This window comes from Tribolium madens, unplaced genomic scaffold (genome assembly GCF_015345945.1).
Source record: "Tribolium madens isolate multiple individuals breed KSU strain unplaced genomic scaffold, Tmad_KSU_1.1 Scaffold_20;HRSCAF=117;Tcas5.2_LG4, whole genome shotgun sequence".
Lineage (NCBI taxonomy): Eukaryota > Metazoa > Arthropoda > Insecta > Coleoptera > Tenebrionidae > Tribolium > Tribolium madens.
In genome coordinates this window covers 4,648,302-4,661,508 of record NW_025400985.1, presented here as the reverse complement: position 1 = coordinate 4,661,508, position 13,207 = coordinate 4,648,302, and the positions used below count along the sequence as shown (strand labels likewise).

General features: G+C 32.2%; 1 protein-coding gene across 4 annotated transcripts in view; it reads right to left on the bottom strand.

The window, feature by feature from the left end:
- LOC123005794 (fasciclin-2) overlaps positions 1 to 13,207 on the bottom strand; it is a 63,907-nt gene that overhangs the window by 11,224 nt on the left and 39,476 nt on the right. For 3 of the 4 annotated variants that reach the window (XM_044399758.1, XM_044399760.1, XM_044399761.1), the window contains exon 2: positions 29 to 225. In XM_044399758.1, coding sequence (XP_044255693.1) covers positions 29 to 225 — 197 coding nt within the window. Of the gene's footprint in view, positions 1 to 28; positions 281 to 13,207 lie in introns of those variants that run through there. The other variant, XM_044399759.1, reaches the window with a different exon arrangement.

Here is a 13,207-nt window from a genome sequence, read left to right as displayed (position 1 = left end):
TGATCACGTCGCGAGATCGACTACTCACCTGTGCAAAAATCTTTTTCCCTATGTGGGTGGACTCTATCCTTCGATTTTTGGAGTCCCTCCATTCCAGTTGCGCGATGAGGTTTGGTTCTTCTACGTCAGGTGCACATGTTAACGCCAACTTGCTTCCAGTTTCTTTCGAAATGACTGCTGTGTTAGGCTGGATGGTCAATTTAGGTTGTCTGTCAGCAAACACCGCTGAAACAATTAATGAACAATGAATAAAAAAGGCCGTTATGTTGCGGAAATCCATTTATTAGCTACGATTCAATCACAAACTAATAAAATGCCAATATCAATTTTATATAGTAACGGGCCATAAACGCCTAAAGTGCACAAGAGCATTAAGGGCAATTGCACATGGAACCCCATAGTGCGACATTTACACATTCCATAAAATATTGCACCGGCTTCGGAGAAACATAAATCTAATGACGAATCTATCAAAAGTGTCACACTTAACATAATAACAACTCAATTAGAAGCCCACTCATGGGCAGACACCCCAATTACTGTGTCTTAAGCCAATCCATCTTAATCAACTTTAATAAGAGTGATGTCATTGATTAATTCAGTATTTTTTACGACAGGTGATTATTAATTATGCTAATAGTCGAATGATTTATAAAGAAAAGTTAACAACATTTAGCAGCCCCTTAATGGGGGTCGCCGTGGGGAAGCTGAAGCAGCACTAAGTAATACGTATAATGGGCCATAAACAACAATTACTCGAGATACATGGAACCCCATAGCACGCTGAAAGTTGCCTGAAAGGAAGGGCAAACACATATGCAATATACTAAAATTTTGTTTAAAAGGAAAATTTCAAAGTCGCACTGTAGCTGCCGGATTTTACAAGCGTCGCATTTAGTTTATTTATTAAATTTACAACAACTTAATTAGCATTAATCCATGAGATTTAATTAAATTGCAGTTAGTACAAGCTTTCAATTAACATTAATGTATTTAGTCAAATCCAAGAGTTCAAAGGTAACGACTTGCTTCAAAATGTCTCGCCTCAGGTTTTTGTGAATACGATGAACTAGATTACTGCTAAAGATGTCAGAGATGAAAAAGAAATGAAATTTCAGTTTGTGAAAAATGTGACTTCAATGCCGACAATCGAATTAGGTCTTTGTGTGAGTGCTTTGTGTCCCAGATTCATTTTGTTGTCAGAAAATTCAATTTTAATTAACAAACAAAATATCGACTGATGCAAACACAAAAAGTAATTACGTTAATTATGTTTAATTGCAATGGCTTTATTCAGACACGTTAATAATCAATCAAAAATCATGGTGGTTGGGTAATAATAGTCTATCTGCGTTATTTTGAATAAATCCATAGCTTATAATTTGTCTTTCAAAATAAATACCAATGTCTGTAACACTCACAAATTTATACATCGGTTTAATATTCATAGATTTGTATACAGGTAATTGTTATTGCTGGTTTTTATAATATGTAAAATGAGTTTATTAGTTTTTTATGTACGTGAGTCAATTTCATGATTGGTTCTTTAATAATAATTGTACAAAAAACTCATACAAGGCACGTGAGCTAAAAATTACTACGAAAAACTAGGGCCTTCATGACGCGTTTCTTTTATTAAGAAATGACAAAATAAATATTTAAAGTACCAATGTTGCATGTTGCTAGATTATTTTTGAAAACAATTTTCAAGCTCTGTCTACTTTCATATTGACGATTATAGTTAATATTTTATTAGCCACTTAAAATAAACTTAAATCTACACGAAAAACGAAAATTCCATGAAGTATTGATAAACGCTCTGTGTAGAACGAATCAGAGCTAAATTATTTTTTTATTGCCTCTCTAAAAATAAAACCCTTTTCATTCTCGATGTAATGAAACAAACGCATTAAATATAATATATTCCTAGAGCTGAAATAAATAAATAATTGTTGTCGAACGAATTTTTTATGTCGTAAAGATTACCACAAATACGAATAAAGCCGGTTTACGAATATTTCAAAGTTCTTTCGATTTTTAAGCTTATATTTATTTTAACGTAATAACTTGGCAATCTACAGCTTTTATTACAGCTTGAAACATTTTTCTTTGTGTATTTACCTTGTTTTCCATGTTATTTCTTTGTTTGTACAAGGTGTGATTTATGTTTTAAAAGGTTTTTCGTTGCCATAAGACAAGTCGAAATTTTGAATAAATTAATGTAAATAAATAAATTGTGACAATGCAAACACCGATGGTGGAAGGTAATATTGTTGAAACGTTAATAATATTGGATGTTGATAAAACGCATTCCACTTTTCACCAAGTGACATTTTACTGTTTTACGACATAAAATAATACAGTTCTCGCATTTGAATTTAAAATTGAAAACACGACATTTTGCCACTTTATGGTTGAACGTGAACCTCAATGTATATTTTTATTTTATTTAGTCCATCAATTCAGTCATAACCCTCCCAAGTCCATGTATTATCACATCATTCCAGGTTGGCTGTCGTGTTTTGTTTGACAAAAAAATTTTCAGGCGATTAAATAGCCCGTTTGATCTGTCGATCAAACGGTGGATCGATAAGGGCTCTAAAAATGCGCAGAGGGAGGTATGCAAGGCTTGCAGCATTGTTCGCAACTTGCATCTTACAAAAAGTTTCCCTCCCTTATTTCACGGTATATGATGCGGAACACCATTAACCTCCCAATATATCACATTGCAAGACATCAAAAATGCAACTTGCGTCGTTCTCGCCTCCTTAAAAATTTTTATGAAACGTAAAAAATAAAGAGACACCTCGCTGTAAGTTAGCTTTTTTGTTGCGTAACAGACGTAAGCCACCCTTGGCAAATCTGTCCGAATGTATAAATTTTGCAGACGATACCATCAATTTCATGGTCTGTTAACTTGTCCAGGACTAGGATGACAAAAAGCCCTAATACATCACGAGTGTAAGGCCTAGTATTCGTCGTTCTATCTCCCTAACTGCAACCACAGTTTATTGCTCCGCTTCATTGTAGAAATTATTGGCTGCAACGGCGAATTTTGCTAACAAAAAAGATAAAAAAATACGGCGTAAACGCAGATAAACTCCTGGTTTTTACAGATACGCGAAAAACGTCCCAACGAATTGTGTTCGCGACACCTAATTATCAAAAACGAGAAGCCAAGCTATTAATGAAGACCAAATTACGAAGACTAATTTACATAAAAGAGCGTTATTACTTTGTTAAAAATGGTGTTTTGTTAGTGTCGGTTGTACTTCGCCATTTATTTCTGTTCCTTTTAAAATTAATGATCTCTTGCTTTTTCTGGACAATATACACGACTTAAATTGCCATAGAAATGAGAACGGGTTGTAATGAAATTGCAAGAGCTTGAGTTATTTGCATTCTTCGCTAGCAAAATTTTTTATTCAAGCTTTCAAAATATCAAAGACTTAATCCCAACAGCTCGAATGGAATTTCAACGGTCAAATGTATTAATATGCATTAGACAAACATTTTTAATTACAACTTTGAGATGCCAGAAAATAGTGTTTCATAAATTTCTCTATTTTATTATTCCAGTCGGCTATACATAATGGAAACATTTCTCAACATAAATTCAGAGCTCGTTCAAAAATTCAAGATAATGGTTACACATAAATATAGTACATATAGAAACATATCATTTTCAAAAGTTTATTAAAAGTAACAACTTTAAGGCACGAAATAAAACACAATTAACTTTATCGAGATAAATTTTAATCACAATTTCACTAAAGGAAATCATCAAGACTAGTGTTTTTTAATAAAAACTTAAATCAATATCTTGAATACAAATTCAATAAGTACCCATTTCATATTTAAAATACATATTACAAATGTGTGCACCCATTTGTTTAGATATTCAATATTGCCAACTCACGATAATAATTTTTTATCATCCGGTAGACAAAAATTAGTTTTCTCATATTTTTTAATTTTAAAATTACAAAAAATGTCTAAAATCTGTGATAAAACTGTACACATAAAAACACCCAGTATTTTATAAAACAGTGAACAATAAGCAAAATTATGCTTATTTACGACGAAAATTACTAAATTTAGAAGTTTTTTAATTAAATGTTATACACGGTGTTCCTGAAATAAAAAAAAACAAGCATAGTTGGCCCAAGAAGCATAATTATGACTCAAAAAATATAGAAACAACTCTAAAACTGCATAAATGATTAATCAAAAAAAAAATGCTTTTTATATAGTGTGTCCTAAAATCTGTATACATAAAAAACAGCCCTGTATAAGCAAAACTATGACTATTTACCATGAAAACTACTAAATTTTCATCAATCATTCGTGAATTTAGAAGTTTTAGAAGAGAAAATAAGGAAGCTGTATCCTAAATTGTAACTCTGTTTAATGTTATTTGTGGCTTTTATTGGCCAAATTTTTGTACCTTTACTAAATAATTATAAAAAAAAACATATACAAGATCATCAGTATCATTAAATAACCATAAAAAAATGTCAAAAAATAAATCAAAATTTTTTGACAGATAAAAAATGTTAAAAACATTGTTAAAACATTTTTTTTCATGTTAGGTATCTTATCTTTCTTGAATTTTTTCACGTGTTCTGACACACCCTGTATAGTAAATATAGAAACATATAATTTTCAGAAGTTTATTAAAAGTAACTCTACTTTCTTAAAGCCCGAAATAAAACACAATAAACTTTATCGAGATAAATTTTAATGACAATTTCACTAAAGCAGATCAAGACTAGTGTTTTTTAACAAAAACTAAAATATAAACAAAATCTTGAATACAAATTCAATAAGTATCAATTTCATATTTAAAATACATATTACAAATGTGTGCACCCATTTGTTTAGATTTACGACTCGAACAAACTTGGAATCAATAGTAAAACGTGAAAGAATGAATCTAGGAATACGACCTAAATCCAGATCTGATGTAAACATAAACCATCTGGATATGATTATTAACTGTAATTTAATCCGCCGCTGAACAATAGGGCAAGAAGTGAGAAAACATGTTACGTAACTTTCCTCCTCCTCAGACCCTATTCCAGTATAACATTCCCATTTTTCGTAATTCTGTCGATTTTCTTTTCTGTTATGGTACAATAAAAATAAAAAGTATCGAAATTATTAGCCATTAGAAATATTTCTATGGAATCTAATAAAACGTTATAGTTTCGGTCATCGATAACGTCTGACTTCATCAACAATTAATCACAAAGATAATCAGATTTCGTTTATTCTCCAATTTCTCTTCGAGTTTAATGTTTCCCTCAATCGCAATATTGATTGTTACTCGACAGTAATAAAAGTAAAATACTCTCGACGGAAGTGAACATTTTGTTAATAATTACAAGACGCTGTAGACGACAGCATGTCAATTTTGACGCTGTAATTTTGGTTTCATGGTAAATGGAATTTGTAATTGGTATATAGTTCACCTCAATATGTTGCCAACATGACATGATATAACAAAATTATTATCTCAAGCGTCATGCAAAAAAGCACAAAATCATTTATGACCAAGTTGGTAACAAAATTCTGCATAAAATTTCTTTTTATCACAACCTTCGACCCACATTCAATTAGCAATAAAGTTGGCTCAAGAAATCTCATGTTTACGTGTCAGAAAAGATATGAAAGCTGGAAAATCCAATAAGCTCTTAATATTCAGCAAAAATAGTTAGAAGTTGAAAATTGTCTTTCGACTAGAGCCAATTATCGGAATCGAGCAAATTGTGTAATTGTGGCTTTGTATTCGAGATGAGCGGTGTACCTTTCATTTCGATAATAATAACAAGCGCGTTCGTTAGGTCCTTTCATGATAAACAACAGGAACCCTCGACCTCATGAATTTGATAATTCACTTCGTTAACTCAAGGGAACACAGGATCGATTTGCCTCCAGAAGTTTGTTTACTTTTTCTGCCACCTCCAGTCACGCATCGAGATTAATTAATCCCGGATTAGAGTGATTAGATACCTTAACAGGGGTGGATTTAAGAGACTCACTCATCATTATTATTTTTCCCCTGGTTATCGTTGTCGTTCTGATAACAAGCCGGCGAAAAAATGCGGTTTAAAACAATGCAAAAGGCCAAGAATAGATCCAATTGAAGCCTGAATACCGAACAAAGTGGTCCCAATTTATCTTGAGAGGAAAAAACCATTCCTGTTCAACTCCGGTTTTATTTAGGAAAGTTTTAGTACAAAAAGGGCACTTTCCGATTGAATAGCTCAGCAATTTTAAGCAAACTTTATATGACTTATCATAAGCAAACTTGGGCATGTAAGCTGCAATTAATTACACGCTGAAAGAAATCCAAAAGTTTATTTGATGGAGAGATAGACAGTCGATCAAGTTGCAAAAGACGGAAAATAGATTGGCTTGTGTGAGTTGCCATTGACCAAGTTTAAACTTGATGAAGTTTGACAAAGTTGGGGTTGGCCGAACCTTCTTGACAGCCTATTTATTTGGTCGAGGGGAATTAAAATTCAATTATTTATTCAATTACATGCAGAAAAATTGTCGGGAAAACTACTGGATTGTTTGAACGAGGCTGCAAGTGTAGGGAACGATCGCAGAAAATCCCAATAACCGTTTCGTTCAAAATGACCGGTTTTAAGTTTACCGGAGATTTTCCCAGTTACTCGAACGTGCCTCTTTTCGAAATCATTGGAAATTTAACTAAATTTCATTCATAATGGATGAAACGTTCGCACACAAAATATTTCCAATGTTATGACCAAAAGCTGACCTATCAAATGCTTGTTACTACTCAGGATTTATCGTCATTTATTTATTTAATTTCGAAATGCTGAAAATAAAAGAAGCACGAGTGTTAATAAAACAAAATATTAAAGTTCAAGTGTAGCATTTAATTTTTTTAAGCTATCAGATGATTACGAACCTTTTTTTCTTCGTGGTTCTAAAGTATCAAAAATGTTACTATACTTCTAAAGTTTGTAGTTTCTTCTTTAAAGTGGCAAAAAAATTACTCATCGAATACCTAAATACCTGTACCTCTTGTTGAATTATGTTGGCAAAAAGATTTTGCCCCTCTTTTTATAGAATTGTTTGTATTAATCTCCTCAAAATTTGATACCGTAGATCTCAGATCTCAAAATTTAAAGTGACCACTTTTTCACTCAGTTAAACAAAAACTGTTAGAAATAGTAGACTATTTTATTATCGATATTATGTTTTGGTTATGTTTGAATCAATTTTATTGGTATGTTGGTTCCAAAGAAGGCAAATTATTGTGATGTCTACTGAGACAAAAAAAAACATGTAGTAAAACTGGAAAATATACAGGACCTTCGTTAGACCTCCACAACGAACTAAGAAATAAACTTGTTTCTGGCAACGACATTCGAGGTGTTGCTTTCTCGGAGCTAACATACTGTTAGTTACAGTTTAGAACTAACTAAAATTAGTAAATTTGGCTTTCATCATCATGACTTAAAATAACCATAAAAAACGTATTAAAGAAATTAAGTAATTTAATTAATTAAAAATCACTAATTAAACTAAATTGGTATTAGGCACAAAAGACAAAAATTAATATAAAAAATTATTCAAGCCTTATTTTCATTTCACCTGCGAAAATAATTAAATTCCACACGTCTACCATATTTCAATGTAAAGAATAATGAGTAACTGGGGCCATTTATCATGCAAAATCCCGCATAAACGTAGGGAAAATAATTGCACTGTTGTAATTACAAATTGGCAAAAATTACCCTCAAATCATATGTTATTTCGCATCTGACACGAGACGTATCAGTGTTTCCTTCCATTTTATATCTTTCGACGAAATTGTCTTAATCCGAAGAAATCCCTGTTTGCTCTAACTCTACTTTAATTGACAGACCCAAGAGAACACAATTCTAACAAAACAAGCGTAAAACCTATTTTAAAATATAAATTAACGAGCTAACAGCCAAAATTCTAATTTAATTCAATTAAAATTCCTTGGTGGTATTTATACGATTCAATTAATTCTGATTTTCTTAAAAAATAGTCATGCGGAAAGAAACGTTCGTTAGGAGTAATGGAGTTCAACAAGACGTACGAGGTTATAAATTGTGGTTTAAGCATTTTCTTTTATTATTCCCTCTCAAAAGTTGTCCCATATTTTTTCACTTCTCTCTTAAAATTTTGAAACATAAACGGAAGTATCCCAATAAATTCAATAATAATTTTTTGTTTGCTTTATTAATACAGTAGTAACAATAAATCTTTCAAATAGTACCAATTACGACTAAGTGAAAATTGTGGTCGAAACACCACTCAAATTTTTACCGAACCTAAAATGAAAATATTTATTAAGATTAGATGTATTCTGAACAACCTCATCACTCCATCGTCACGTTTTATAATTACGATGAAAATCGTATAAATAAACATTCATTAACTTGTTGTCAACAAAACGATAATGACGCCACTTAATAGAAAAATTCTTAATGCGCAAATGTTGACATCAAATTAAACAACGTAAAGTGTGTGATAAATCGAAATAAATTTTTAGAAGCCTATTTTAAGGCTTTAGTTGAAACAGTTTAAACCAAACGTAAACCCATAAAATTCTTTGTCTTGCTCAATTCCACCGCAGGGAAATAAAGCTAGACTTTCAAAATGGTCTATGATAAAGTACGTTGAAATAGTAAATGGAATTTCGGGATACATGCTCTTCAAAAAGCGAGTTTTTTACACAGTAAATTACATTTTATTAATGGCTCTCTGAGGGTTTTTTACGTAAAAATAATTTTTGTGTCAAACCTTTTACAGTGAATTTTTAATACCTACACATATTTATTCCTCAACTTTCAATTTAAAATTCTGTTGGCTGATTTTTTTATAATTATTTCATAACGCAAGAAGCTACAGACCTCACCATAATAAATTAATTAGGCAAGCTCTTTAACCAAAATGACTTATTAAAGAAAGTTATGAGTTAAAATGTCATAAACGTCACCAACTCCAACAAATATTCTAAACATCTCCATGTTATAAATTGCCATCTGGCTCATTTCGCTGTTGATTTATAATTACGACAATAAATGTGGTAGAATATTTTATGTGCATGCAATATGCCACAATTGTGTAACATACATTTTTATTAAAACAATAGCTATTCATTATATTTAGTATTTAGAATTTGCAGCAAATAAATCAATGAAATTTGATTCAAGCGAAGTTTTGTGGCTCTCCAACCTTAGCAAATCTATTTTTTATTTGTTCTCATGCAACTTGTCGAATGGGCTGGTCTGTCCGAACACTTTAAATCGATCAATGATTAATTAATCCCCAACGTGCGAAACGCACAGATGTCAAGACAAAAATCAGAATACCCCACGGTAAACAGACCCAAAGTGAAATACTCTGTAACCAAGATCGTCACCACCTCCTAAAGGGATTTCACGTCAAACCTCGCATACATTATTATATTTGTCAGCCGCGTGATTTGCATAAGGGCGAATTTTAAATTAGGAAATGCGATCCTGTCGTGAATTTTTCAGTAAAAATTTCCGATGTCACTTTGAAAAACCCGCATAATTCCTGATGGCTCTCGATCTCTTTGAACGTAACGCGTGCTCAAGTGCACCAAGCCCCAATTCCATTGTATAAGCCACAAAAGAATTGAGACAATAGCTGTGATGTGCCCTTCATATAGTGACGTCTCGCTACTACTTCTTGTATTTGACAGTTATTGTAACACGATACTGGAATTCGATAGAGCAAAGTACAGTTTCGGCCAAATAACACTTTTCGATTGGCTTACTGTGAAACCTAGATTTTACGTCTAAATTCCAGAATTGTGTGTCCAGATAAAGGGTAATGAATAGGGTTTTAATTAAAAATCTAATTCGAAATTCTTTACCTTCTATGTAGGTACACAAACGTGAGAACAATAAATCCCAACTTATAAACGATCCTCTTAAATACGCGCGTGTGAAAATTTATTGGTTAAATAAATTCTCACCCGTTCCCACCAGACGACCCAGAAATCTACTACAAAACTTAATTTACAATTAGTTCACTCAAAGTTGCATTAAATACGTTCCAAATCAAACAATTTCATACAACCTAATTGATATACAACCCTCAGGGTTAGTGATAAACCGGTTAAGTGCAAGACCATGTATCACATTATCTTCTTTATTACACCGACTCTCTTGCAGGCACTGACAAATGCCACATTTTCAGTTCAGAAGATCCACAAGACACGCACAATTTCCCGTGTGAATTGAAAATTTTGCAAATATTAAAAATTAATTCGCACGTTCAAACTTTACTCGCAAACTTTAATTGAAAAACTTAAAATTGCAGGATCAGCAGATAATTACGTTGTGGGATAAATTAGACGGCCGGCTTGACAACACCTGATTTAAATAAAAGAAAAATGCTGACTAGGCGCATCCACCATATTTCGAATCGTTTTTTTCAGAAAAAATTTGCACAATTCTTGTCAAATGTTCATGTTCACTACCTACAAAACATTTTTAATCAAGTTCTTTAGCCCGGCGCATCCACCATTTTGTTCCGCGCTGTTTTTCTTCCAACTTTGTTTAAACATAAAATAGTTTCTCCGACAAAGTTTGTCCGCAAGTAACGTAAAGACATTCCTTGTGGCAATAAACCGTTCCCTTGTAATTCGATGAAATGGCGCATTAACAAAAATATCACAAATTTAGTCCGTTAATGCAGTGGTTTTCGAAAACACAGTTTTAATTAAAATTGCAACAAATTATAATCACAACATATTGGTTTAATTAGATTTAGTTAAATGCACTTACACAGTTTTGCATTTGTTGTTTAATTTAGTTTGAAATAGCAAGAAGTTTAGTAAAGTTTATTGATTGTTGAGCAATGTTTGCCAAGGGCTTTGAGAGTAATGCTCTGAACTAGTGTAAGAACACGAAAAAAACTTGAACGAATTGCTAAATCTCGAGATTTTTCGTATTGAGTTGGGTATTAATGAAACTTGCAGCAATAGCAAATAGGGTGGAAAGTGATTTTTATCACACAAGTGTCACTAAAAATAAACTAGCGGTAATTATGTAAAGCGACGGTAAAAACTCCAAGCTTAACTTTTAACAATCCTGTTAGCCGGTCGGCTCTAAGTTAATTATATTAAGGATTAAAGTGAAAGAAGAAATTCCCGGAAAAATTCCTACACGTTAAAATGCGAAATATGTCCTTACAAGAACTTAATTTAGTTGAAATATTGCAAATTTAATTAGCCTCCGAAAACCAAATTGAGGTAGCAATTTCCATAATGGAACATAACAGGTTACAATAATTAGCAAAGTTCGAGTTGCATTTTCTATTGACATTTTTGTGGAGACATGGTTGGATAGTTATCAAAGTTGAAAGTATGAAATCGATTACTCAATAATACGATAATGGAACAACGATGTTACTAAAGCGGCCACCCACAAATCCGATTACTTTAATTGAAGATTTTGATTTTTTAAGAAGAGAAACCGCGAGCCTTTCATGATACCAATAAAAAACACCAATGAGTGAAATTTAATACAAGAAATTAATTAACGTTAGATCGTATTAATTGAAGAGCGGGTTTGTAGTACACACAAAGGGAACTTTGCGACTGTAGATACATCATCAAATTTTAAAACATCTTACAATTAATTTAACCGAGCGCTACCTCACAGAATCCTATCGATAATTAAATTGTGTGTAAACCCAGTTATAGAGAAACAAACAGCTTACTTGTTTTACCATGGTGTTTAATGATTCTGAGCAAAGTCTAATTAGTGCAACTTAAGGACTTGTGCTTACGACGTTCTAAAATCGAAAGAATTTTAATTAAAAAAAAAAAAGGTCATGAGCCAGCTCCTGAAACGTGACAAAATTAACATGGATTGTGGTTGAATGAATCCTTATCTATTCCAATGATGTAGAATAATACGTTTGCGTTTATTTATCTACGGTTTAGCATGTAGCACAAACTATTCCTGTTTCGGATTAGATTAAACCTGTGCTTCATTACATTTTCATGAGTTTGTCTCTCGACATTATCTCATCTGTCTGCTCACGTCAACTTGTCATATTTTAGAAAATGTGAAATGAACATTAAAACGTTAACTCTTTAGTAATGTTGAAAGTTCGCAGTCTACATTAGAACAGGAATTGTAGAGTTATCCAATTGTTGTGGTTCGTACTAAAGCGAAACTTCGTCGAAGCACAGAATTTACATTAATGGCTTAATATCCAAGACATAACTTAAACCACCGACTTCGAACACCTATATATTTATCACAATGTCTAAAATATACAAATCAGGTCCCCAGTTTGTCAAAGATAAGCAAATTATCTGATACGGTTGGGATTTATAAGAGGTCTTGGGGAAAATCGCTGACAAGGGTTTATCAGCATTTTCTTGAAAGTACACGTTATTGTACGAAAATGATAATTTAAACCGGCCTGCAAGCTTTGTTAACTTTATCTACGACTACAAAGTCTTTTCGTTAAATTTTTACCGATAGCTTTGTCTTGGGAAAAGGCAATTATCTAAAAAGCTAGGTAGTGGATTACAGACAAGTTTTTTCACTGAGCTTCTTCGGAAACTTGTTTCAAAGGAAGCTCTAATATTGCTACATAAAATTTGATTTTAATTTCCTTCGTGTGCACAAACTAAGAACATTAATTGCAGCAGTCTAAAACAACATTATCAAGTGAATAAAATTAACTCGTAGCGAAAATTAAATGTCTTAAATTCACACTAAAAGTTTAATATAAAAAAAATGAGATGATGAGCGACTTAAAGTTTTTCTGTTGTTTATTCGTACTGAAATCAACAAAATGCCTCATAAAATGTGTAGAAAATGGCACATTTGGGTCATATCTTTGGAGTGTTTTAATAAAGTAATGGAAGAGATGGAGGTTTTATTTATATTGAACTCGTTCAAGACAATGTGACACTTTGAAAATAAATAATTGCTAGTTGCCATAGCACAGCTAGTAATAAAAATCTCATTACGACGAAACTCCTTAGAAAAATACACGAGAACAAATGGGGATAAATAAAAAATGAATCATTTTCCCAAAACGACAGCAATTGTTGAACAGGGATAAAATTAGACTATCGTAAATTATAAATGCCTCGAATGAAATAGTAATAAAAAGTCCCTCTTTTCGATTTAATGGC